Source organism: Prosopis cineraria, unplaced genomic scaffold, assembly GCF_029017545.1.
Source record: "Prosopis cineraria cultivar Desert tree isolate PC_DT_omini unplaced genomic scaffold, ASM2901754v1 PC6, whole genome shotgun sequence".
Taxonomy (NCBI): domain Eukaryota; kingdom Viridiplantae; phylum Streptophyta; class Magnoliopsida; order Fabales; family Fabaceae; genus Prosopis; species Prosopis cineraria.
Window position 1 is genome coordinate 36,317,136 of NW_026555337.1, and position 27,993 is coordinate 36,345,128.

Here is a 27,993-nt window from a genome sequence, read left to right on the forward strand (position 1 = left end):
CTTATATAATTGATGGTTTAACACATGAAAAATCACTCCTAATGTAATAAAGATAATTTTTTCAATTTAAATCTAAATTATTTTTCAATCAAATAAGTCCTTCATAAAGGTAATTGTAACTCTTTGATGTATTAAAATTTATCCGTAATTTAAAATAAAGTCATTTGAGGAGGTCAATCCACTTAAATAAGTAGATATAATCAACTACCATAACATGAAACCCATGGAGAAAGATATAGAATTATTTTACTTTTTTTATATCGTAATTAATCTTCCATTGAAAAAATGCATTAGAGAAATTGAAGGGAAAAATCGTTAAAGTCTAGTATAGGAAAATACACGGGAAGAAGTAGCCAAAATTAATCTCGGATGTGTTGGCCAAAAGACAAAAGATAAAACCTCATACAACACGAATGGAATCCAACCCCATCCTCATGGAAGTTCTATTTTGATTAAAAAAGAAAGTACTAGGCAAGCAAAAAAATTTGTCTTTGATAAATCAAGAGTGACCGTTTAAAGATTAAATTATTCGTTTATTTTAAAAATATTTACCGTATATTTTATATTCTACTCTTTCCTTCTAAGAAGTCAGCATTTTTCCACTAAGTTCTTCGCCATCACCGAAAAGAAAGCCTTTGGTTTTCATTGGAATAGCAGCAAATAATTTATGGCAAATTTGCACTCACGATCTCATATCTATTTGATCAAAGCCTAATCTAACCTATCCTATTTTCACTCCTAGTGACAATGCACCATTATGAACTACCATATATATTCCATAACAAACCTTTTGTTTCAATTAGATGATAATCCCAATGTTAATCAAAGAGCAAATCACAAAACCATGATTGACTTTAGTCACCATGAAAAAAAAAATTCTGTGAAAACATCAAAGAAATAAAGGTCACTAATTCAAACCCCATCCATAATGCCATCTATAGCTTCAAAAATTAGGGAGGCCACATCCTCATTTGCAGCAGTAATAACAGTACGGGTTGCTCCAACCTCTATTGAAGCTCTGTGAGGTTCCTGCACATGAAGAACACAGGTACTATGTGGTTCTGTATTACTTGTAACATGTTCCAGAGTTGCATTAATGCCCAACTTTGATAATGCTGTCAAAAGCCTTCCCATATCAGGTGAACCCCAATGAAGCAGAGGCCTACTTTTTGACGAATTTTCTTGTTGGTTTTGCAAAAACAAGTGATGCTTAGCATTTTCCAGGAATAACTCCCCCTTTAATCTCGAGATATTGATGTCTTCTTTCTTCAACTTCTTCCATTGGAACTGAGAAGCCAAGTCTCTTGCAATTTTTAACTCTCTCTTGTCTTTTTGGCATGGTACTCTCAGAGTTTTGCCTTCAGTGTAATGAGAAACTGTGAATGAGCTTGCACTTGAAAAACTGATCTGTGACCCTAAATCCTCAGGAAACTACATAAAAAATAAGGAGTCAAAAGAAAGTAAGGTCAATATGAAATGCATACACGCAAGTTGTATAAAATCACCAGAACTATCTTTGGCTGCAATATCTTCAACAAAGGTAGTACTTTCTGCAACCTACAAAGTCATCCAAGAGAATACTATGATCAAATTTTTGGCAGACATTAAACCTAGACGTTCAAACACACACAAGGATGTTTTTCTAAAAAAAAGGGTGCAAGCAAGACAGGTCCACCCTCTTCTTGGAAAATGTTACTCATCGATAGTGCCACAAAGGCCCATAAAAAAATATCTCATTTGGAGCACAGAATAAATTGGAATGGAAAGGAAAATTTGATTTGATGGATTAAAAATGATACTTGTACCTTGATAGAGTACCAATTATGGAGAGAGAATGAATAATTTGAGAAGTTAAAGACATTAAAAATAAATATTATTTTTAATTTATTTTAGATATTTTCCATTTAATAATATTATGTAGATTACATTTAGATATTTAGTTATGTAGATTTTATTTAGATATTTATCCAGATATATAGTTATTTAGACTTTATTTAGATATTTATTTCTTTAGATTTTATTCACTATTTTATCCAAATATAGATTTTAGGAGATTTTACTCAGTTTTTATTTAATTATCTAGTTATTTAGATTTTATTCATTTTTTAAATTGTATTTAGCATTATAAATATGCTTAGCAACTCAGAAGTAGACATATCCTGAATAAAACAGACTTTAAAACTTTTGGCCCTTAGGAGACTCTCCTATGCATGGCTATCGAGAAAAATATAAAACGAGATTTTTGTTCCATATCATTTTGATAAATTTATTTCTTCTATTTTCTTTTATCAATTCTTTGCAAATCATGTTTAATTTTTTGCAGGTTGGGATAACAAGCTGGAAGGCTTAAGTGGAGTTGCAAAATAACTAAGAAGAATAAGAAATATGCAAATGAAATTTAAATGATTTCTTTTTTTTTTGGGTGAACACATCAGCGCTAACTCTTTAGCGGACCTCTAGCAATTTCAACTAAAGCTCGAAGAGTGATTGATATGTCAAATAATAAAAACCATGTGTTATTTAGGTAGTGGTAGTTATTAAAGAGAAGTTAGGTCATTTGTTGTTTTGTTTGACTTTTCTACACCCAAAGTCTATAAATACTAGGTTTCTCTTAATTGTAATTAGAGTGATATCATAATAAAACGTATCATTCAGAAACCTGATTCTCTCTCTCAATTTTCTCTGTTCCTTCATTCTTTTCTGAATTCTCTTCCTCTTCTTTTCAAACTCTATCTTATATCTCTCTTCTATCCTACTTCTTCAACCTTTTTCCTATCAGTACCAGAGCACTCGTTCCCTAGCCACTTTTCCTTTCTTTTTTTCTATCATCTGATGGCATATGGTGAAGACCCGTAACCAAACCCAACAAAAGATGGAAGAAAGACTGTACAAAATAGAACAAAGACTCACCAAACTTGACTTTGTTGACACGCTTAGTAACCAAGTCACTAGTATCTCACAAAATATTCAGCCTTTGATGCGTGAAAGGGATGACGAGTCTACTACCCATGGTCGTCAAAACAGAGAAGACCAAAATGGGCATCAATGTTTTCGTAAAGAAGATCCGAGGCATAAAGAAGATTACTAACAACCTACCCAGTTCACAAAAATGGACTTTCCCATATTTTCTCAGCTCGACGTGTTGGGTTGGATCATGAGATGTGAGAGATACTTCGACCTTGACAACAAGCCTGAAAACGAGAAAGTCAAGATGGCATCTGTTTGTTTGGACAAAACAGTTGGGTCATGGCACACGGCTATGGAGAAGAATTGGTTTGGTTTCACTCCGACCTGGGTGGAGTATGTTGAAGCCTTGAAGCAGCAATCCAAACCCACTCATGAGACACCTATGAGCGACTTGATGCGTCTATGGATAAAAAGATCCTTGGCCGAGTACAATGACGCCTTTGACACTATTGCTTGCAAACTGGATCTTTCACAAGAATACTTGGTTGAAGCTTACATGAAAGGTCCGATGGAGAATTACACAAGTCCAATTAGACTCTTTAAACCCAAAACCCTCCAAGAAGTCCACTCTTTGGCGCACATGCAAGAGATCACCTTGCAAAGACAAGCAAACAAGCGAACAAGTGTAAAGAATGTCGCACACGTGGCTGCACCTCCTTTTGCATCATCACAAGGGTCTTAGAATAATTAGGCCTCTTATAAACAAGCTTTGCTTGGTGGTGGGACCCCACAAAAAGGGAAGTCAACATCCGTGCATTCAAAACTTTCACTTCTTCTAAAAATAGTATTAATGCCCTTAAAATTCTTTCTGCACAAGCAGAACATAGGAGCAAAAATCTTCGTTTCTATTGTCACAAAAATTTTCAAAGACAGAAGATGCAATTGCATTTTATTGCAATACAAGAGGACCCAGAAGAAGAATTGCCAAATGAGGTGTCAAAAGCAGCAGCACGCAAGGAAGATGAAACTCCACTCATTTCTTTGCATGCAATAGAAGGTGTGGAGGGTGCATCTTCAATAAGAGTGGTAGGACATTGTGGCAAGAAGCAAATACAGATTCTGATAGATAACGGGAGTACCCATGATTTCCTAGATCTGGAAACAGCAAGGAAGCTAGGTTGGCAACCTGTTTGTACACCAAAATCATGGGTAGAAGTGGCTGGAGGAGAAAAACTCAAGATACATGGCTTATAGAAGGGTTTAAAATGGAAAATGCAGGGATAAGTATGTCTTTGATTTCAAAATCCTTGACCTTAAGACTTGTGACATAATGTTGGGGTTAAATTGGCTAAAGAGTATCAAGAATGTTTTTTAGAATTATGAGACACTCACCTTGTATTTTTGGCATGGAGATCAACTATGCAAATTACAAGCTAATTTGCCTAACTTGTGGAGGATGGTGCAACCAAAAAAAGTAGAAACCAAGGGGGGGCAAAGATGAACAGAAGTTTCTACTACAGCTTATTAAATCAACAACTAAAGAAATGCAATGTTTTGCTATAACAGGGGGATAGGAAGGTCCACGTCCAGGGATCCAGCAAGTTTTGATAGAATTTGTTGATGTTTTTAATGAACCTAAGGGGCTGCCACCCATGAGAGGTCACAATCACCCTATAGTTCTTCAACAAGAGACTGATCCTATTAATTTAAAGCCATATCGATATCCTTCAAGTCAAAAGGAACTAATTGAGAAGCTAGTAGGAGAACTTCTGCAACCTAGGATTATTCAAGAAAGTTCTTCTCCTTTTTCAGCTCCAATAGTGTTAGTTAAGAAGAAAGATGGTCCGTGGCACATGCATATAAATTATAGGGAGCTAAACAAAAGGACTATCAAAAATCAGTACCCTATCCCTCTTGTGGAGGACTTATTTGATGAATTAAGTGCTACACGATGGTTTGCCAAGTTAGATATAAGAGCTGGATATCATCCAATTCGCATGCTACCTGGAGATGCTTACAAAACAGCATTTAAGACACATTCCGAGCACTATGAATGATTGGTCATGCCTTTTGGCTTGACCACTACACCAGCCACATTTCAGGGAGCAATAAATTCTATCTTTAGACCCGTTTTAAGAAAGTTTGTTCTTGTTTTCTTTGATGATATCCTAATATACTCTTCTTCTCTTACAGATCATATGGAGCATTTAGCAAAGGTGCTGGAAATCCTAAGAAAATATCAATATTATGTCAAAATGGGGGGGTGTACATTTGCAGCAACTACGATTGAGTATTTGGATCGTATTTTAGGGAGTGGGACTGTTTTTACTGACCCTAAGAAGGTGACAGCAATACTGGAATGGCCAGAACCAGCCAATATCAAACAATTAAGAGCTTTTCTTGGCTTGACAGGATATTATAGACGTTTTATTCAGCACTATGGGGAGATTACAAGGCCTCTCACCAATTTATTAAAGAAACAAGGATTTCTTTGGTCTGATACAGCAGCAAAAGCTTTCACAAAATTGAAGGAAGTATTGGTTTCAGCTCCTGTACTTGCTTTAGCAGACTTTAATAAAGTTTTTGTTGTTGAAACAGATGCATGCGGTTTTGGGATTGGTGCTATATTGATGCAAGAAGGCAGACCTATTGCTTTCTACAGCAAACCTTTGGCTCCTCAACACTTGAAGTTGTCTGTCTATGAAAAAGAATTGATGGCAGTGGTTCAAGTAGAGGAATATTGGCACCAATATTTGGAGAGAAAGAAGTTTGTTATTGAAACCGATCAACAAAGCTTGAAGTACTCATTGGGACAAAAATTAAAAACTCCTTTTCAAATGTATTGAATAGCTAGATTGATGGGTTATAAGTATGAAATTTGCTACAAAAAGGGAAAGGAAAATGCTGTCGCAAATGCCATATCAAGGTTGCATGGGCCTCAGTTGTTACAAATGGCACTTGATACCACTTCTCCTGAATTGCTTCAGAAAATTAAGCAGAGTTGAGATGCTGATGCTGATTTGAAGGCTGTAATTTCTGAGTTGCAGCAAAAGGGAGGTGCTATTGGCAAGTATGTGCGGGATGGACAATTGTTAAGATGAAAAGGGAAGTTAGTAGTCAGTGATGTTACAGCTGTTAAGCAATAAATCCTTGAGTGATTGCATTCTAGTCCACAAGGAGGCCACTCCAGGGTGCATGCTACCTATCAAAGGGTTCAAGGGTTGTTTTGGTGGAAGGGAATGCATTAAGGATATTCAAGATTTTGTAAGAGGATGTGATACATGTGCTCGTTGCAAGTATGAGACAGCAGCTACCCCTGGTTTATTGCAACCATTACCCATTCCTGAAAGAGTTTGGGAGAACATAGCAATGGATTTTATTGAAAGGCTGCCTAAATCCAGGGTAAAGAGGTAATATGGGTTATTGTGGATAGAATGAGCAAATATGCTCACTTTTTGGCCCTTTTTCATCCCTTTTCAGCAGCTACCTCGAGTCAACATTTTATGGATCATATTTACAAGCTACATGGGACTCCTGGTGAGATCATCAGTGATAGGGATCCAATTTTTTATCAGTAATTTCTGAAAAGAATTTTTGAAAGTGATCAAAGTAGAGCATAATGTCACGGCCTTAGAACTCCCTTCCCTTGAACCGTGCCGGCCTTAGCTTGATCCCTCTCTTGATCTTTGCTAAGTCAGCCGAATCCCACAAGTAGGCAAAGAGGCAAAGAGAGCTAGATGCACAGGTAGAGAGTAGAGAGCTTGAGCGAATGAACTTTGAGAGCTTTTACACTATACTTGAATGAGTTACAAATGAGGGGTGAGGGGGTATTTATAGGCCTCCCCCTTTCTCTAGAAAATTCCCACCTCCTTAATGGACGGTTGGGATTGATTCGATCTAACGGTGTACATTCTATCTCTAGATAATTCTATAGAAATATCTACAAGGAATATCTTGATATTTACAAGGAGACTACTAGAATGTACAAGAGCAAGATATCCCTAGAATGATCTAGATGTTTCAAGTGCTTTCTACTCTAGAGATATCTAGGTCTTTCGAGGTCATACCGGCACATTCCAGAAGACTCCGGGGCCTTCTTGATTGTTCTGGATCGTTCCGAAAACTTCTAGAATATCTTAACCTCATGAAAATTCTATCTGTCACATTCTCCCCCACCTATTCGAGTGACGTCCTCGTCACGGCATCATCTCTATAAGATTGAAGTAGTTCTTCAAATTGCCAAAGATCTCTTTGAGATTCCCATATTGCTTCGCTCTCTGGCAATCCCTTCCACTTGATCAAGTATTGTGTGTCTGGTGGCACACCTCTTTTCCGCACAACTCGGTGACTAAGTATCTCTTCAACTCCTCGATCATATGCCTTAGTGATGGTCGGTAGGGCACGTGATGATGTTCCTCGCGTCGGGTCATCCTGATCTTCATGATAGGGTTTCAACATGCTAACATGGAAGACAGGATGAATCTTTAAATTAGTAGGGAGATCTAACTTATATGAGACTTTCCCTACCTTCTTGATTACCTTATAAGGACCTTCATATTTATGAATGAGGCCCTTGTGCACTGATCTGAAGGCTTTGAATTGTTGTGGGAGAAGTTTCACCATTACCATGTCCCCAACTTGAAATTCTATTGCACGCCTTCGTTTGTCAGCAAACTTCTTCATCTTCTTAGCAGCTTTTACAAGGAATGATCTTGTTTCATCCGCCCGTTCTTGCCAAGACTTAGCCATGTTAAAAGCTCCAGGGCTCTTACCTTTATAGGAGGTTGCGAGGGCATGTGGGGTGATTGGTTGTTGCCCCATCACAATCTCAAATGGGCTCTTTCCTGTCGCCTCACTCCTCTGTAGGTTGTAGGAGAACTGAGCCACATCAAGTAACTTAATCCAATCCTTCGAACGTGGTATCAGAGCCAGGTTCGAGGGAGCCGTGGTTTCGATAGCGCTACTGGTAGGCAAGAATGTCGGGTGTGACTAAGGAGACTCTTGCTAACGACGAAGAGAGGGGAAGGGAATGCCAACCTCCACACCAAGGTGGCAAGAGGACACGAGGCTCTAGTAAGATACGTTCAGAAGACCTTACTATACTCTCTATAAAAATTGATGCTCTAGAAAAAGCAATGGAGGAAATGGTGGGTAAAGTAGCGAAAGTTGAGGGTGATATGGGCACGTTGGAAAGCCACACTCTCAAAGAACTTGATGAGGTAAAGAGTAGTGTGGATACCTTGCAAAACTTTGAGGATCAACGGGAGGATGCCGTGAGATCCTTAGAGACAAAGGTGATGGATGCCATCACCACGATGCAACAACAGCTCGACACTCTGAAAACTTCCTTAGAAGAAAGAGGAAGAAGCCCACTATTGGATGGAAATAGTGGAGTAAAGGAAGTCAAGTTAGATCTTCCCAAACCCAAGGAATTCAAGGGGGTACAAGATGCCAAGGAAGTTGAGAACTTCTTATGGCAGATGGAATGTTATGCTGACACCTTGGGGATGATTGATGATCAAACCAAGGTACGTACCGCAGCCTATTTCCTTACAGACAATGCCATGCTATGGTGGCGAAGGAAGCATGCAGACATACACAAAGGGCTTTGCACAATCAATACTTGGGAGGACTTTAAGAAAGAGCTAAAGAGGCAATTCTATCCAGGGAATGTGGTCTACGAGGCACGGAAGAAATTGAGGGATCTCAAACATAAGACCACTATCTCTGACTATGTACGAGACTTCACTTCTTTAACACTTCAGATTCCTAATCTGAGTAGTGAAGAAGCTCTCTTCTATTTCATCGATGGTCTCCAGACCTGGGCCAAGCATGAGCTACAGAGGCATGACGTGAAGACCGTTGATGAGGCAATTACAGTAGCTGAAAGTCTCACAGAGTACCATAAGGAAAAAGGTGAGCCCTCTAAACCCAAGTCTTCCAAACCTAATTTTGGAAAAGGTGGGGGAGACAAGGGCAAGGGGACATCCAAAGGGGGTGATAGCAGGTTCCCACAGAAGAAACAACCTGAAGGACAAAAGAAGACCTTTAAGGATCAGACGGGATGCTTTGTGTGCAAAGGCCCTCATCGAATGAGAGAATGTCTGAAACTAGGTACGTTGGCAGCCATAATAGAAAAGGCTGAAGAAGAGGAGCCTGAAGCGGGGATGGGATCTCTACGACTCCTCAATGGTTTAAAGGTCAAACCCTTGCCAAAGAATCCTAAAGGTGAGGGCTTGATGTATGTAGACAAGAAGTTGAATGGATCACCTGTTACCATAATGTGTGACACTAGAGCTACCCATAATTTTATCACTCCAGAAGAGGCCAAGAGAATAGGCCTCAAGGTGGTGCAAGAGGGAGGAAGTTTGAAGGCAGTTAACTCACCTCCTAAGCAACTATGTGGCATAGCACAAGGAGTTGAGCTATGTTTGGGGAGCTGGAGTGGTAAGATAGACTTCTCCGTAGTTCCTATGGATGACTTCAAGGTCGTGCTGGGACTTAAGTTCTTCAGATAGGTAAACGCTTACCCCATGCCCTATTATAATTTACTTTGTATACTCGAGAAGGAAAACCCTTGCTTTGTGCCTACAAGAAGGGTGAGCAGTGGACACCAACTCTCAGCCTTGCAAGTCAAAAAGGGAATAAAGAAAGGAGAGGCTACGTACTTAGCAACACTGAAGGAGATTGACCCTGGGGACAAGGTTAAGGAAGAAGTCCCTCCCATAATTGCCCGTGTTCTGGTAGAGAACCAAGACATTATGCCTGCTGAGTTGCTCAAGAAGCTTCCACCACGTAGAGAAGTGGATAATGAGATCGAGCTGGAACCAGGAACTTGGCCACCGGCTATGGCGCCATATCGTATGGCACCACCCGAGTTGGAGGAATTGAGGAAGCAACTAAAGGATTTGATCAATGCAGGTTTCATCCGACCATCAAAAGCACCTTTTGGGGCACCGGTTTTATTCCAAAAGAAGCAGGATGGGTCCTTGCGCCAATGCATCGACTACCGGGCTCTCAACAAGGTAACTATTAAAAACAAATATCCTATTCCTTTGATAGCTGACTTGTTTGATCGCCTGGGAAAGGCAAAGTACTTCTCCAAATTGGATCTAAGGTCTGGGTATCATCAAGTTTGAATTGCTGAAGGAGATGAACCCAAAACCACCTGTGTGACACGATATGGGTCTTTCGAGTGGTTAGTTATGCCTTTTGGACTAACCAATGCACCAGCCACATTTTGCACTTTGATGAATAAGATCTTTCATCCTTATCTCGATCGGTTCGTGGTGGTGTACTTAGACGACATTGTTGTCTATAGCAACACACTGGAGGAACATGCTGAACACCTCCAGATTGTGTTCAAGACCCTTCGTGAAAATGAGCTTTATGTGAAGAAGGAAAAGTGCTCCTTGGCTATGGAGGAAGTCTCTTTCTTGGGACATGTCATCTCACATGGCTGCCTCAAGATGGATGAGAAAAAGGTACAAGCTATAAAGGAATGGGAGCCTCCAACATGTGTGGCTGAGCTGCGGTCCTTCCTGGGATTAGTAAACTATTATCGACGATTCATCAAAGGCTACTCGACAAGAGTTGCCCCTCTCACAGAGTTGTTGAAGAAGAACAAATGTTGCACTTGGACGGAGGAGTGCCAACAAGCCTTTGAGGACTTGAAGGCGGCAGTCATGGAAGAACCAGTGTTGACACTTCCTAACTTCTCCAAAACCTTTTGAGGTACATACTGATGCCTCTAACTTTGCTATAGGAGGCGTCCTAATGCAAGAGAGGCATCCTATTGCCTTTGAAAGTCGCAAGCTAAATGATACCGAGAAGCGGTACACGGTCCAGGAAAAGGAGATGACGGCCATAGTCCATTGCTTGCGCACTTGGAGGCATTACTTGCTGGGGGCAAAGTTTATCATCAAGACGGACAATGTGGCTACTAGTTACTTCCAGACTCAGAAGAAGTTGACGCCAAAGCAAGCAAGATGGCAAGACTTCTTGGCTGAGTTTGACTATGTGTTGGAGTATAAGCCAGGAGCAGCTAATGTTGTTGCTGATGCTCTTAAGTAGAAAAGCAGAACTGGCAACCTTAACCCAAGTCGGTGGGAACTTGGTCGAAAAGGTTAAGGAAGGAATGGCCCAAGATCCCATAGCCCTACAGCTAATGGAACTAGCAAAAGAAGGGAAGACTAAGAGACTCTGGGTGGATTATGATATCCTTTACACTCTAGGAAGGCACATGTATGTCCCTAAATGGGCAAACCTAAGGAAGGAGCTGATCAAAGAGTGTCATGACTTTAAATGAGCAGGTCACCCAGGTCAGAGGCGAACTTTGGCTTTGTTAGAAGCAGCCTATTATTGGCCTCACATGAGGGAGGATGTGGAACTTTATGTGAAGACTTGTCTTGTATGCCAACAAGACAAGGTAGACAACCAATTGCCTGGAGGACTGCTCGAACCCTTACCTACACCGAGCCAACCATGGGAAAGTGTTTCCTTAGACTTCATCTCAGCATTACCTAAGTCAGAAGGATTTGGATCCATCATGGTGGTAGTAGATCGATTCTCCAAATATGCAACTTTCATAGCTACCCCGACAGACTGCACGGCTGAGGAAGCGGCTCGGATGTTTTTCAAAAATGTGGTAAAGTACTGGGGCCTTCCTAGAACTATCGTCAGTGACAGAGATCCAAGGTTCACAGGAAAGCTGTGGACAGAACTATTCAAACTATTGGGGACGGAGCTACACTTCTCAACTAGCTTTCATCCTCAAACAGATGGGCAAACTGAGAGGGTGAATGCTTTGCTTGAGTGCTATTTGCGGCACTTTGTTAGTGCCAATCAGAAGGATTGGACTAAGTTACTTGATATGGCTCAGTTCTCCTACAACCTACAGAGGAGTGAGACGACAGGAAAGAGCCCATTTGAGACTGTGATGGGGCAACAACCAATCACCCCACATGCCCTCGCAACCTCCTATAAAGGTAAGAGCCCTGGAGCTTTTAACATGGCTAAGTCCTGGCAAGAACGGGCGGATGAAACAAGATCATTCCTTGTAAAAGCTACTAAGAAGATGAAGAAGTTTGCTGACAAACGAAGGCGTGCAATAGAATTCCAAGTTGGGGACATGGTAATGGTGAAACTTCTCCCACAACAATTCAAAGCCTTCAGATCAGTGCACAAGGGCCTCATTCATAAATATGAAGGTCCTTATAAGGTAATCAAGAAGGTAGGGAAAGTCTCATATAAGTTAGATCTCCCTACTAATTTAAAGATTCATCCTGTCTTCCATGTTAGCATGTTGAAACCCTATCATGAAGATCAGGATGACCCGACGCGAGGAACATCATCACGTGCCCCACCGACCATCACTAAGGCATATGATCGAGGAGTTGAAGAGATACTTAGTCACCGAGTTGTGCGGAAAAGAGGTGTGCCACCAGACACACAATACTTGATCAAGTGGAAGGGATTGCCAGAGAGCGAAGCAACATGGGAATCTCAAAGAGATCTTTGGCAATTTGAAGAACTACTTCAATCTTATAGAGATGATGCCGTGACGAGGACGTCACTCGAATAGGTGGGGGAGAATGTGACAAAGATAGAATTTTCATGAGGTTAAGATATTCTAGAAGTTTTCGGAACGATCCAGGACAATCAAGAAGGCCCCGGAGTCTTCTGGAATGTGCCGGTATGACCTCGAAAGACCTAGATATCTCTAGAGTAGAAAGCACTTGAAACATCTAGATCATTCTAGGGATATCTTGCTCTTGTACATTCTAGCAGTCTCCTTGTAAATATCAAGATATTCCTTGTAGATATTTCTATGGAATTATCTAGAGATAGAATGTACACCGTTAGATCGAATCAATCCCAACCGTCCATTAAGGAGGTGGGAATTTTCTAGAGAAAGGGGGAGGCCTATAAATACCCCCTCACCCCTCATTTGTAACTCATTCAAGCATAGTGTAAAAGCTCTCAAAGTTCATTCACTCAAGCTCTCTACTCTCTACCTGTGCATCTAGCTCTCTTAGCCTCTTTGCCTACTTGTGGGATTCAGCTGACTTAGCAAAGATCAAGAGAGGGATCAAGCTAAGGCCGGCACGGTTCAAGGGAAGGGAGTTCCAAGGCCGTGACAATAAGCTTACTTCATCCTACCATCCTCAAAGTGATGGACAATCTAAGGTGTTGAATCGTTGCTTGGAAACATATCTTAGATGTATATGTTGGGAAACTCCTAAGGAATGGAGTAAGTGATTACACTTGGCAGAATGGCAGTACAATACAACTTTCCACACTTCAACCAAGGCAACACGCTACGAATTACTTTATGCACAAAAACCACCAATATATGCTCCATATCTACCTAAAGAAGCTGTGGTTGAAGCTGTAGACCGGAGTTTTGCAACAAGAGACCATATGATAAATGTTTTGAAGTATCATCTTAACAGAGCAATAAACCGAATGAAACAAAGTGCTGATTTAAAGAGGTCTTATCATGAATTTGAGGTTGGACAATGGGTTTTTCTCAAGTTGCAGCCTTATAGACAGATTTCAGCAGCCTCTAGGAGTACACAGAAGTTGGCACCAAGGTATTTTGGGCCATATAGAGTGGTGGAAAGGATAGGGAATGTTGCATACAAGTTAGAACTCCCTCCCACCTACAGAATTCACCCAACCTTCCATGTTTCGCTATTGAAATTATGTCCAAATCCATCTGTCAAACAGAGGCATCCCCCTGAAAATTGGCCAAAAGTTCCAGCTACCCTTATTACGCAAGTGATCTTGAACAAGAGGGTAGGAAGACATAAGGGAAGAGTTATTACTGAAGTGTTCGTACAGTGGCAAGTTAAGCCAGATGAGGAAGCAAGCTGGATGTCCTTGTCCAACTTTCAAAAACAGTTTCCAAATTTTCAAGTTCCAAACCTTTGAGGACAAGGGCTGTTAAAAGGGGGTATTGATATATAAAATAATAAAAACCATGTGTTATTTAGGTAGTGGTAGTTATTAAAGGGAAGTTAGGTCATTTGTTGTTTTGTTTGACTTTTCTGCACCTAAAGCCTATAAATACTAGGTTTCTCTTAATTGTAATTAGGCTGATATCATAATAAAATGTATCATTCAGAAACCTGATTCTCTCTCTCTATTTTTCTCTGTTCCTTCATTCTTTTCTGAATTCTCCTCCTCTTCTTCTCAAACTCTATCTTATATCTCTCTTCTATCCTACTTCTTCAACCTTTTTCCTATCAGTGATTTTACAGATTTTTAAGGCATATCTTTGCCCTCCGATGAAGCAAAGGGTAACAAGATACAAGGAAGCACGGATACACCGATTTTGGTTTGTATCCGTGCCCGATATGTACTGGACACAGACACTCACTCCATGCGAGTACGTCCGTGTCTGACAAGTTTTTTTTTTTTGGCAACACGACTTTGACACAGCGGACACAACTTCTACGCGGGACACTGCATTTTGCGTAAAAAATTTAACTAAATCCCTAATGCGCAAACCATTCAGCAGTTCAAATGTTTTCGAATCCTGCAATCTCTCCCTAGTCTCATTCATCACTCTCGTCCCTATCCATGCCTTCTTGTTTGTGCTGTCATGAACCCATCCATTCTCACCTCACAAGTCGCATCTCATTCTGTCTTCTGTGGTTGCTCAGCTCGTCGGTCCAATAAAGGCTCTCGTCCTTTACTCATCTCGCCTTCTCTCTTCTCTACCTTCGAGTTCTTGTTAAAATATCTCACTCGTCTTCTCTGCCTACTATGATAGCCTGAAACTGAAGCATATTATTATTTTATTATGTTGCTGCTTTTTTCAAAGTTCGACTATTATTTATATTATTAATTTAATATCTTGCTCTCCATATGCACAGAACTTGTTGCTCACTTTGTTTATTTTAGACTTAGTTTGACTATGATTCTCAATGGTTCTGGTCCTGTCTTGTTTTAGTTTATTTCAATTTGTTTTTTCCTTTTTTTTTTTGTTTAATTAGATATGGCTGCAACTAATAATTCTAGGGGAACAGCTCGTTATTCTTCTATGAATGAGCTACAAAAAAAAAAAAAGTCACTTTGATCACTTTGTATTTGGTTGAATTGCTATGCACTTTAAATAGTTGAGTTGTTATTTACATTTATATAAAAAAATTCACATATCCCCGCACCGTATCCTAAAATTTTTAAAATTTGCCGTATCACCATATCGTATCCGATACTCGTACCCGTATCTGTGCAACCTAGGATACGAGGGCCCAAACCCAAGAGAAAAAACGAGGCTAGTGATGAACAACCACCTACTCTTCTAGTAGTAGGAAGCTGTAATTGAACATCCATAAACACAGGTTTTGGATTCCCAACATCCTCAAATATTTTATAAGATTGAGTTTCTAGCTTTGTTTAGAGGCTCTGCACATGGTTGTTTCAAGGGAGTTTCTATTTCTGACACACAGATATTGAACAGCTTTGTTTCAGTTTAAAACCTCTATGGCTACCTTCTTTCCACCCAAAAAAATCTTCATTTGTCCAAATAAAAAGAACAAGCACAAATTGAGTTTCATACTGGATGACATATAGGTAGGGGAAAGGGAAACCTACTCTATTCCAGAGGGAAACGCACATTGAAGAACCTTCATTGCAATTGGCTTGAAAGGTAGAAGTGCTAGTTCAGGATTCAGAACATCCTGCAAACAATAAAAATTCAACATTAGGCACCTTTGTCCAGGTTGCATCACAGAAAATCTACGTGTTCAAGGTGCATAAATATATTAAATTTTATTCATAGAGGAAAAAGAAAGACTGCAAACAAACTTCACAAAAGGCAATAAAATTATGTAATGTGCAATGTAACGCAATAGTACCTCAAGGATAAGTAAAGATTTTGGATCCCCACTCCAACATCGAAGCAAATGAACAACAGGACCAAGGCGCAGACTCCAATGAGGAGAAAATACAATACACGGTTCCTGCCAATTCATTCTAATTACAAACCATCAGTTTCTTTCAAGCCCTTTTCGTGAACTTTGAAATTACTGACAATAACTCAGAATGTGTTCTTTTCCCAGAAGATGTTGAAAATAAAAAAACCAGCATGGTTTTGGGCCTAGGAAGGACAAAATCACTACAGATTGATGAGTAGTTGACCCCCAAAACACAGGAAGGGGCAAGGAAAAACTTACAGGAGTTTATGTGAATAAATAGCTGGAACCACATGAAGCCTCTTCTGTTTTATCAGATCAGCATGCAAAAACAATGGTTCCCCAGCAAACAGCTGCATCACCAAGTCATTTAAACATCAAATTCTGTGAGTAACTACAAACAAATATGTTTTAAAAAACTGTATACAAGTGAAACGTTTACAAATTCGTGTCTTATCTTACCCTTTCTTGTCGTTGTTTGCAGAGCCATTCTGGTATGATATTAAGGACTGCAAGTAATTCCTCCGCCACAGAAGAAATTATATAAATTGGAACCTGCAAACAAATAAATTAGTAACTTAACAAGCATGGTTTTAAGAGTGGATGTGTACATGCCCATGTTACATTGAAATTTAATTTAATTATGAGGAATAGTGATAACTCCGCCTATGTTTATAGCCGGTCCCAAGCTCGGGTAAAGAAGGAGGGTTGTGTTAGGCCATCAACAGCCAACGTAAAACTTTGTTGAATCTATCATGAACATGGACAATAGACGTTATAATGTTAATGCTAGGTCGTTGCTCGTAAGTAACGCGCTGCATGGCTCGAGTACAGTGATAAGTGAGTTAGAGCCGCTGCATCGGCGCCCGGATGTAGTGTTAAATGAGCAAGGGCTACCGCGTCATTCTGGACGCACGCGGCTAAAGAAGTTAGTCCATAAGAGCAAAATTAGATTTGGTACTTGGAATGTTGGGACATTGAATTGTAAATCTGTAGAGGTTGTAGGGGTTATGATTCAAAGGAAAATCAATATCCTTTGCCTGCAAGAAACAAAATGGCGTGGAGAAGAAGCTAAAGATATTCAAGGTTTCAAACTTTGGTATACAGGAAAAATAAGTGCACGCAATGGAATAGGTATCATTATAGATAAGGAGTGGAAGAAGAACGTTGTAGAAGTTAGCAGAATTGGAGACAGAATTATTTCCTTAAAAATGATAATTGGACATGAGACTGTTAATATTGTTAGCGCTTATGCGCCGCAAGTCGGGACAGAAGCCAGTCTTAAGGAATTATTTTGGGAGGATCTGGAGGAGTTGATTCGACACATACCACAGAGTGAAAAGATTTTTATTGGAGGAGACTTTAATGGGCATGTCGGGAGGGAAGCTGATCAGTATGCGAGGGTGCATGGTGGTTTTGGTTTTGGAGAGCTAAACAATGAAGGACACACTCTTCTTGATTTCTCATTGGCGTATGATTTTAAGATGCCAACACTTGTTTCAAGAAGAGAGACGAGCATCTCATCACTTACAAAAGTGGAGCCTCAAGGTCACAGATTGATTTTCTTTTGGTTAGGAACATAGATAAAAGACTTTGTAAAAATTGCAAGGTGATCTCCGGAGATGCTGTAACGACACAACATAAGGTCCTAATCCTTGATGTGTGTATTATGAGTAAAATCCAAAAACGTCGACAAGTAGTAGCACCAAGGATTAGGTGGTGGTAATTAAAAGGTGAGAAGCAAGATATTTTCAAGCGAAATCTTTTGGATAAAGGAATTTGGGAATCTCAGGGAAATGCTAACATCATGTGGGAGGATATGGCTAAAAAGATACGGGAGGTTGCAAAAGTAGTTTTGGGAGAATCAAAAGGTTCTGGTCCGAGAGATAACGAGTCTTGGTGGTGGAATAATAGTGTACAGGACAAAATCAAGTATAAGAAGAACTGTTTTAAAGCCATACATTTGTGTAACAACGAGGAAAATTGGGAAAAGTACCGTATGGCTAAGAAGGAAACTAAGAGAGCTATGGCTGAAGCTCTTTCTAAAGCTTTTGAAGAATTTTATAAGAGCCTTGAGACGAAGGAAGGAGAGCGAAATATTTATAAGATTGCCAAGAGTAGGGAAAGAAAATCAAGAAATCTAGAACAGGTAAGGTGTATTAAGGATGAAGAGGGAAGAACTTTAGTTACAGATGATGAAATTAAAAATAGATGGGAGACTTACTTTTCTAAACTTTTCAATGATGGAGAGGGTTCATCTAGTAACTTGGGGGATTTAGTAACTGGTGAAGGAGAACAAAATTTGTCATTCTATCGAATAATACGTGATAAGGAGGTAAAGAAAGCTCTTAAGAAAATGGCAAATGGTAGAGCCAACGGACCTGATTGTATATCTATCGAAGCATGGAAATGTTTAGGTGAAGAAGGGGTGAGATGGTTAACTAAGTTATTTAATGTGATTTTACGGTCCAAGAAAATGCCTGAGGAGTGGAGGAGAAGTACATTAATTCCTATTTACAAAAATAAAGGAGATATTCAGAATTGTACTAACTATAGAGGGATTAAACTCATGAGCCACACAATGAAATTGTGGGAGAAAGTAATTGAGCACAGGTTGAGATTGGAGACAAGTATTTCTGAGAATCAGTTTGGTTTTATGCCAGGTAGATCAACTACAGAGGCGATTTATCTACTAAGAAGATTAATGGAAAAGTATCGTTGTAAAGATAAAGATCTAAATATGGTTTTTATTGATTTGGAAAAAGCTTATGACCGTATACCAAGAGAAGTGCTTCGGAAAGCGTTAGAAAAAAAAGGAGTACGGATTGCTTATATTAAAGCCATACAAGATATGTATGAGGGGGTAAAAACTAGTATAAGAACGCCTAGTGGTCAAACAAAGGATTTTCCTATAAAGATTGGACTACATCAAGGATCATCTCTGAGTCTTTATTTGTTCAACTTGATCTTAAATGTTTTGACGGAACATATTCAAGGAGAAATTCCAAAATGTATGCTCTTCGCGGATGATATAGTTCTTATAGCAGAGACAAGAGAAGAGGTTAATTGCAAACTTGAGTTATGGAGGAGGACATTGGAGTCGAAAGGTTTTCGTCTGAGTAGAAGTAAGACGGAATATTTATATTGTAAATTTGGTAAAGGACTATTTGACAATAATTTGGAAGTGAAATTGGGAGATCAAATTATACCTCAAGTGGAAAGTTTAGATATTTGGGAGCCATTATTCAAAATGATGGCGAAATCAGTGGAGATATTTCACATAGAATTCAAGCTGGATGGTTTAATTGAAAAAAAGCTAAAGGAGTTATTTGTGACCGTAAGGTGCCTAATAAACTTAAAGGAAAGTTTTATCGCACTGCTATCAGACCGACAATGTTATATAGTAGTGAATGCTGGGCTCTAACAAGACAGCAAGAGCATAAAATTGGAGTAGCAGAGATGAGAATGTTACGATGGATGTGCGGACATACACGTAAAGATAAAATTCGAAATGAGCACGTACGCGAAAAAGTGAGGGTGGCACCTATTGAGGAAAAAATGGTAGAAAATCGGTTGAGATGGTTTGGGCATATACAAAGCAGACCAAGGGAGGCACCAGTGAGAAGAGTGGAACATATAACTTTGAGTCCGATTAAGAGAGGTAGAGGAAGGCCTAAGAGAACACTCTTGAAAGTTATTGAACGCGATCTCTTAATTAATAATATTCCTAAAAGCTTGATAAATAATAGAACACAATGGCGTCTTACAATACATGTAGCCGACCCCACCTAGTGGGATAAAAGCTTGTTGTTGTTGTTGTTGTTGTTGTATGAGGAATAGTGATGACAGGGCCAGACTCTTGACCGCTTGACAAAAAAACTTTGACATCATGACAAGGACCAACAACCAAAAAGTTAAAAGATGCAAGTGCTCGAATGGTTCTCATCTCTAACTACGGAAATGATTGCACAATATTTATGAAACTTTACAAACCATAAACCAATGCTATCTAAGTTCACTAGACAAAATTATTGATGAGACTTTGATTTCCCATTGACAAAGCAGCAAATAACATGAAAAGGTGAATAAAACCAGTAAAAATAACGAGGGACATGGGTCTGAACTTGTTAGCCCCAAAATTACAGAAAAAATGTAGTATGTTAATTGAAAACTCTACAGGTTAGTGTTACAAAAGTTGAAAAGCAACCAAGACAGCCGCTGAACACAGTCAGCTTGCCCAGGGTTGTTCAAGCCATCGGTATGCAGTCTTAAGGTAGAGGAGAAGAAACTTCATAGAAAGGCCTAGCAAAGACAACCACCATGTATATTTTGGCGGCGTATTAGGATCTTGACAACTTTCAATAGTAAAACATTCAAAAGAAGAATATGTACCTCCATTGCTGAAGATTCTAGCAAAGCTATCAGGTGCTCCAAAAGCAGCAGAAAAGTTCCAATTTGACTAACAGGAATTAGTACTGATCCACCACCTTTGACACACTCCATAGCACAGGATGATATGAAAACCAGCTTTTCCTTTTCTTCTAAATTTTCATCAGAGTTGAGGAAGCATTCTGCTTGTTCTACAGAGATGCTATTGTGATCACTGTCAAAGTAAATTTAATGACAAATTTTCATCACCTTGACTGCGAGATGACACTTTAATTACAGAAATGCAATACTTGAAATGCCTGGATAAGATTTGGAAACTCAAGAACGAATTGTTAAAACCATACCTGAGAAATAATGAGTCATTAACAGATCGTTTAGAGGAACTATTGTCATCCTCATCTTGTGTGATACTCAAGGATGAGAAATCTGAATAAATTAACATGCGAGTCCCTTGTAGACTATGGAAATCAAAATTCATTGCATGAGCAGAGTTGAAGCTGGAGCTTGAAATATAGCCTACGTCCCCCTTTGGACCCCTTAAAATCCAGTTACAACTACCAAATTCTACGCCAGAGCTCAATGCCTTTATAATCAATATGCCATTGTAGCAGGCTTCTTCTGCATATTTAAGTGTCTGAACCTTCAATATGCAATCCTTCACATCTGCCTCACTGAGAAATTTCCAAATTATAGCCAGAATAACTAAAGTTTGCATACTCGTCATCAATGAATAAAGTGAAAATAACCAACAACATTAGGATGAGAGTGTAAGAACCAACATAATAACTACACTAACAAGCAGCATGTATGCGGATAGAATTTGACTACCTATAACAATTGAGCAATACCAAAGGAAAATAACTGAGGGATAAAGAGACGAGAGTTAACTTTCATCTTCCCCCAGATAGAGAGGGAGTGATTTTCGACTCATTTTCAATAACCAAGCTCCGGCTGCTAAGATTCAAATGACAGTTGAGACAGTAACTAACAGTAAGCCAAAAATTGAACAGTATCTACTTCATACGATAGTCAGTTAAGTCAAACATATTGCCTTCAATGTCACGTATATAATGCATGATAAATGCATCATAAATAAATATAGATTAGACTACCTGTATAATGGCATCCAACCACCTAGTTCTTCTCCATCTTTGCCCAAAATTATTTCTCTCAACTCAGAATGAAGCATTTCAAGCCCTTCCTGCCCCATCCATGAAGGGAAGTTAGATTCCTCTGGTCCATAAAACTGCCTTAACTCTGCATGCATTGATACAAGATCCTCCATCATAAGCTGGCCCAATCTTGCTGATACTTCAGTTACATAAATCTACCAAATTTAAATGAGTGACTAAGCAAACAGAATTTGGTAATAGAGTACAACAAAAATGAGATCATTTAAAAATTAACATTTCAATGTGAATGGAGAACATCAATGTGGGTACCTTTGCTGAAAAACCCTTCATTCGAGTAAGAAAAGGCAATCCCAGTATACCCATAGGTCTTGAGATCAATATAACATCAATGGAACACCAGTTCCAAAGATGTAAATCTTTAACAGACTTGTACCAAGGTTCTGCAAAAATTAAATCATTGGCATCAAGGGGCTTTTCCATTTTGAGCCTCTTGTGAGACCCATCTTCTAAGCCTAGAGAAGCAAAGGCTTGAGAGTTGCTGCTTTCTTTGCAGGGCAATGCTATAGACCCAGTAGGTACAGGAGAGAACACTGTGAGAGCTGAGAGGTCAAGTGGGCAATCCAATAAGATCCTAAGCCCACAAAAATTCAGCATATGACATGGCGGGAAGGGGAATCCCCCACCTTTGTTCAAACATGTCTGCAAAAAACTCAGGAAAACACAAAATTCAAATCAAAAGGGAAAATTATGCTTAAGTATTGTAAACAAAACTTTGCTGAAGCACAAAAATACAAACATATGGTGCAAGAAACTCACAAGCTTCATGAAGACTAGGAGGAAAAAAGTTTGTCCTCCAAGCAAATATGGTTGTCAATAATTCACCCACAGGACCAGATACTGTGATAACCCATTTGAGAGAAGCAAGTCACATTCTCAGGTTATAAATTGGACGGAGATGATTTTAAGCACGTCAATCTCACAGGTAGTATTGCTACACAAGGAAAGAGTATAAGTGGGTCAGCACATTAGGACAAGAGTCGAAAATTTCGAAATAAAACATTAAATGGGGAGTTGGAATGGCTTCTGTTTCTCTTTACCATTAAGTTTAAGACATTTTGTCTTCCAACCAGGAAGCAAATGGAAATTACAAAGGGGACCTTCTCTTTGGCTTGATTATGGTGCAGACAGGTTTTTGGATCATGATATGGCAATGCGCATGGAAACAAGGAATTTTATTGAGCAATAAATATATGAGAAAAGATTATGCAAGTGTCTCACTTAATCAAGACCTAAGAAGCACTGATACAAGTATGAATATCAGGTATGATACAGCATGCTATGATGGATACACCAATTTTTAAAAATTTTGAATATGGGTACAAGAATATATTTTTAAAAAAAAATTATACATATGTAAATAAATTTGTGTGCGCATAAGTAACAATTCAACTAATAAAAGTGACTTTAACAATTTCATAATGTTATAAATGGTAAGACAAAACAAAATACAAATAAGTGTTACCAAATACATTTCAAAATGTCAATGTCATAGATGAGGATGAATTTAAATTATTCCTCATCTTCAATGATATTACTAGATTCTCCTACAAGCTCTTGCTCAACTCCAAGACCATCAACACCATCAAATGGCTCCAAAGTGTTTCCATGGACATCCCACATTCTACTTTGTCCAGTGGAATACTTTTCATTCTTTATTGATAAAAGACGAAGGTTATTATGTACAAATACTAAGTCTTCTGCTCTTTTTGGAGTTATTTTGGTCCTCTTCAATGAATGCATAAAAGAGTAAGTGCTCCAATTTCTTCCACAGCAAGATGATGAGCATGGTTGACCAAGAAGTCTCAATGCAAGTCTTTGAAGAATCGGGGTGAAAGAACCATAATTTAGCCACCACCTTTTAGGATCCAAATTCCACCTATCTTCTAAGGAATCAGGTGATGAATAAAATTCTGAACATAGACAAAACTTCGAATACTCTTGAAGGACCAACTTTCTCTCATCAGGATCATTAAAGTACCTATTAAAGCATTTTACTCTCTCTCTTGATATTTCAGCATCTCTGTGGGGAGGAACTCTATTAGATGCACCATTAATCCATTGAGGTGTATAATACCTACAACATGTGAAAAAAAAATATTAAGATTAAATCTAAAAATATCATGAATGACAAACATTGTAGTATAACTAACCTAGGATTCAATGAATGAGCAAGATAATGAAGAGGCATGCAACCCTTTGTCCAATGGTCAATAATGATCCCATAAACAACTTCATAAAAACTTGAATGCTGAGATAGCAATTTCTTCTCATGCTTATAAATGGATTCCTTCACTTCTTTTATCATTGAGTTCCACATTTCATAAATCAAATGAAGTGTAGGCTTATTTGTATCAACAAACCGAAGCAAGTCATAAATTGGTCTTGTGAAAGAAAGTATGTAGTCAATCTTTTCCCACCAAGAGTCATTAAGAACCAAGTCTTTAACTGTAACTGCCTTTTCAACATCATCTTCTTTATAAGTATTCCATGCTTCACTTATAACCATTGTACGAAGACAAGTTTTGATGAGTTTGAGTCTCTTGAACATCCCGATTGTTGAAGCAAATCTAGTTTCAGCCATGGCAAGCAACTTCAATGGCACAAATTCATTAAAAATTGCCAATCTCATAGAATGGCTCATAATAAAAGTTTTAATAAACATTGCGTCATCCTCAACCACCTTGATCCAATGACACTCATCATACAGAATTCCATTTTCCTCTGTGTTTTTTGCTGCACATATATTTTTCAATGCAAGATTAAGCGTATGTACAACACATGGTGTCCAAAAAATGCGGGGATAGTCAGCCTCTATAAGTTTACCTGCAGCTTTGCAAACAGCCGCATTATCAGTAATTATTTGAACAACATTATGAGGCTTGACTCCTTCGATAACTTCACGCATCAATTCAGCCATATAAAATCTATCTTTATATTCTTTCGACCCATCAATTGCCTTCAAAAACATAGCATCCCCATCAAATACAGCCATAACATTAATTAATGACCTCCTTCGTATATCCGTCCAACCATATGTAACTATGCTTACCCCCTTATTACTCCAAGTCCCTTTGATTGGTTCAAGTAACCTCTCTATGTTAGCCCTTTCTTTTTGCAACAAGGGGCCTAGTAATGCATTATAACTAGGAGGTTTATACCCAGGAATTACATTATTAGCAGCATATTGAAATGAACTAATAAAAAATGGATTGCATGCCAAATGAAGAGACAAACCAGCTGTATAAAACATTCTTGCAATTTCAGCATGTAGATTTTCTCTAGCTCCTTGGTTGAAGGCCCTTTCTAATGGACTTACAGCCCTCCTCTTCCCTGGATTATATTCACTTTGAACAGGGATGTTATCTCTTTGACTTAAAGGAGACAAGCCCACAATTGGGGGTGGTAATGGCACTTGCTTAGATTTTGTTCTATCATCAGCATCTTTTTGCAATTTTTTCATCTCAGCTAAGCAATAATTATCAACCTTTGAGCATAGAGCAATTCCTTTGCCAGAGATTTTTAACAAGTGCCACTTAACTCTAGAATAAGAGCCATTATATTCACGATTGCAATAATTGCACTTCCAATATCTATTTTCACCTACAGTTATATTTTCCCCTTTTCTATTCCTATTTACTAAAGTCACATAACCCCACAAAGGAGTTCCATCTTTTTGTAGCTCATTAGGAGAACAGTATCGTGCAGAATTGACACTCCCTGAACTACTAGTTCCAGCCATGTATATCTAAGTAAAAAAGAAAGACAGAAAACATATCAAATAATGCCAAAATCAAATAGTTGGGTAAAATAATAAAATTGTACAGCACAGGCTATCACAATAAAGGAGACAAAGACTACACACAATCCACAATAAAAAAGAAATAAAAAGCCAATATTGTGAATATTGTGCAGATGAGCTCTTTCTTTTCTTCCTTTCCGTTACATAATTATTATAAATAAGAAAAGAATTAGGTATGTTAGGATTTAAATAGGTTTAGATTATTTAAATATATTAAGATGATGATCTATGATTTAAATAGAATTTAGATAGGTTTGATATTTATCATCATCATCATCATCATCATGATTATGATTATGATTATGATTATTATTATTATTATTATTATTATTATTATTATTATATTAGTAGAATTTGGATAGACTAGGATATATATTCAAATGAGAATAATGACTACAAATAAGAGGCAATAGATTACCTAATTTCAGACTTAGATTTCTAATGAGAATTGCATATTCAGATTTGCTCTTCTGTCTCTCTGTTTCCTTTCTCTCTTTTTCCTCTCTTTCTCTCTCTTTTCAATCTAAATTATATAACACTTTCCAATTAGTATAACACGAGCATAAGAGAGAGTGAGAGAAAGAAGCAATCTTAAGTTTTAAAAATAAATAGCCCAATGAATGAATAACAAATCGTAACAGAAAGGGAGTGGGAGAGAAGAGAAAGTAAGACTGAAGGAAGCAAGGAGGTCGCTAGAATAGTGAACAGGGACGCCAAAATAGTTTCTTATAGTGGAAAGGCTGACAATAGAAGTGGAGGCGCGATGCCAAAACATTTTCAGTGGAGAAGACATTTAAGGACCAGGTTAGGATTTTGATTTAGGGTTCAAAGCTTTAAAGAATAAATGACTCAAAATGCAGCATCATGCATCCTCTCGTAACTGTCCATGTCGGAGCTGTGTTGGAAGTACCACGCATATCAGCCAAAAAAATATATTGGACGCAGACACACATGTACAAGACACATCATGCTTCCTTGAATAGCCTAGTAAAATCTCCAATGACAGCAAAGAAGGACAGATTCTGCATATCAGCCATGTCACAACCTAGGTGACTATTTATAAAGTAGGAATGAATTTTCAAAAGGATGGAATCATCTAACTGTCTTTTCAACAAGTTAGCTAAGGCAAAACAGAGTGGCAATATAATTTCTTTCGTCCCTAAATAATTTTCAGAAGCAAAGGACAAAAGAATGCAATAGAAACAAGAAAACTACACAACCATTAAAACTGTATTAACAAGTTCCCAACAAAATCAAATGGTAATCTGATCTATTCATGCAAAGTAGCCATGTAAATCATGTCCCTTTAATCCATTAAGTACCAAGAGTGTCACAATGTTGTGGTCCCCATATGTTTCAATATACTGGAGGATGTTGTCTAATTTTTTATCTTTGGCCACAGGAGGATGCTGTCTAATTCATGTCTCTCTAATTCCCCACACATGCTCAGTTTTTACACTGTCCATACCATGAAGGAAAAAAAGGAGCAAGCCTACAAATGTGCTAATAATTAACTAGAGCTCGCCCACGTGTCTCTGCAAACTAGATCACATTACAAGGCAAACAAAGAGTATCAAAGCCGAGGGCCAAGATGAGGGAGAGGGGAATAAAGCCTTTCAAATCGAAGCAACAAATTAATCCAAGGAAATAATAACGAATCCACAAAGCAACCAAGTCCAGAAGCAAGAGGCGGAAGAAAAAGCAAGGGAGGGAGAAGCAAGTTGAAGGAGAACTAGAGAGGGAGTGAGGCTGAGCAACTTATAAATACAGCAAGAGACATGGTATTCGAGCAATGGAAAGGAAAATCCTTAATAGATGTTTGGGGGGGGGGGGACAGAAAGGGAAAATTCCGGTTGGAAGAGTATTTGTTGTGCAATGGAAATTGGAAAGAAGCTCCGTGCAAGGAACTTAAAAGCACTGGTCACTTCAATGGTCATGGTCAAACCAGGAAACCGGAGTCAGACGATTAAAATGTGTAAAAATATTCTTATTTGACTATGTAAAAAGAAACATTTAAATAAAAAGGCATTCATCCATCTTGAATGTCTAAGATAACTTTAATCTCCCGGCTAAAATAATTTCAAGTTTCAACACACTAAAAAACACAAACATGAACATTTTGTAGAATCCTAAAGATGAAAAGATCCAGGTTCAAACACAAATTGCAGGGAATAAAATCTTCATAGCAGTTCAGAGTCAGCTTATAGACTGAAATTCAACAGCATAATGGAATTATTATTATCGAAACAACAATCGGGCAGAGTAAAATTATTATTATCAAAAAGTAATTTGCAGCAGAAATTATAAGTGAAATATGGGGGAGTGAGTGGGAGGGAGGTGGCAAACTGGAATGGAGTTGAACTCTGAAGGAATCTTGAAGAGCGCGAACAAGTTGAACTCTGAAGATGAAGCTTGGAGCCAACGAACGAGGGACTTGTCCTAGAACGAGAACGACAGTGAAGCTTGAGAATGCCGACGAGGAGATGAGAACGACACCAGCAGCAGCGAAGACGACGTACTTTGGCCGAGAACAACAATAAAGCTTGAAACTTGAAGCCACGGCAAACCCCCACAACGGCGACGGACACGAGAGAGGATCCCGGTGAGGTCCCAATCACGACACAGAAACGAGCAACAGCGAACGGAAGAGTGTGCGGTCAGAAGAGAGGCGTCGAGTTGAGACTCGCAGGTAGAATGAGAAGGATTAGGGTCTGGTAATTTTGTTGGGTTTGGTTATTGTTTCTGTATTTATTTTTTCTAGGTCGCCGTTGTTTTCTTTTTT

The 27,993-nt window shown here is 38.7% G+C and overlaps 1 protein-coding gene across 9 annotated transcripts; it reads right to left on the minus strand.

Annotated features, from left to right (window-relative positions):
* Positions 1 to 755: 755 nt before the first annotated feature.
* Positions 756 to 27,911, minus strand: LOC129313071 (uncharacterized). Of its 9 annotated transcripts, none has more exons than XM_054955915.1 (13): positions 27,558 to 27,911; positions 22,450 to 22,520; positions 22,169 to 22,343; positions 21,662 to 22,051; positions 21,332 to 21,546; positions 20,564 to 20,890; positions 20,223 to 20,433; positions 16,293 to 16,385; positions 16,092 to 16,183; positions 15,774 to 15,891; positions 15,511 to 15,596; positions 1,506 to 1,557; positions 756 to 1,431 (listed from the first exon to the last, which is right to left on the minus strand). In XM_054955915.1, exons 3-13 carry the CDS (start codon positions 22,175 to 22,177, stop codon positions 913 to 915), a joined length of 2,112 nt encoding a protein of 703 aa, XP_054811890.1. In that variant the 5' UTR covers positions 22,178 to 22,343; positions 22,450 to 22,520; positions 27,558 to 27,911; the 3' UTR covers positions 756 to 912. The 9 variants fall into 9 exon arrangements, with proteins under 9 accessions (XP_054811890.1, XP_054811888.1, XP_054811891.1 ...); XM_054955913.1 differs by lacking the exon at positions 22,450 to 22,520 and adding an exon at positions 23,391 to 23,486; XM_054955916.1 differs by lacking the exons at positions 22,450 to 22,520; positions 27,558 to 27,911 and adding exons at positions 23,391 to 23,486; positions 23,563 to 23,585.
* Positions 27,912 to 27,993: the final 82 nt, after the last annotated feature.

Bases quoted from the DNA above. Each gene is read 5' to 3' on its own strand.
- LOC129313071 (XM_054955911.1), bottom strand. From the start codon at position 25,151: ATGGCTGGAACTAGTAGTTCAGGGAGTGTCAATTCTGCACGATACTGT. The intron at 23,487-23,562 runs GTTAGTTATACT...CACATGTTGTAG, and splicing joins GCTCATTCATTGAATCCTAG to GTATTATACACCTCAATGGA.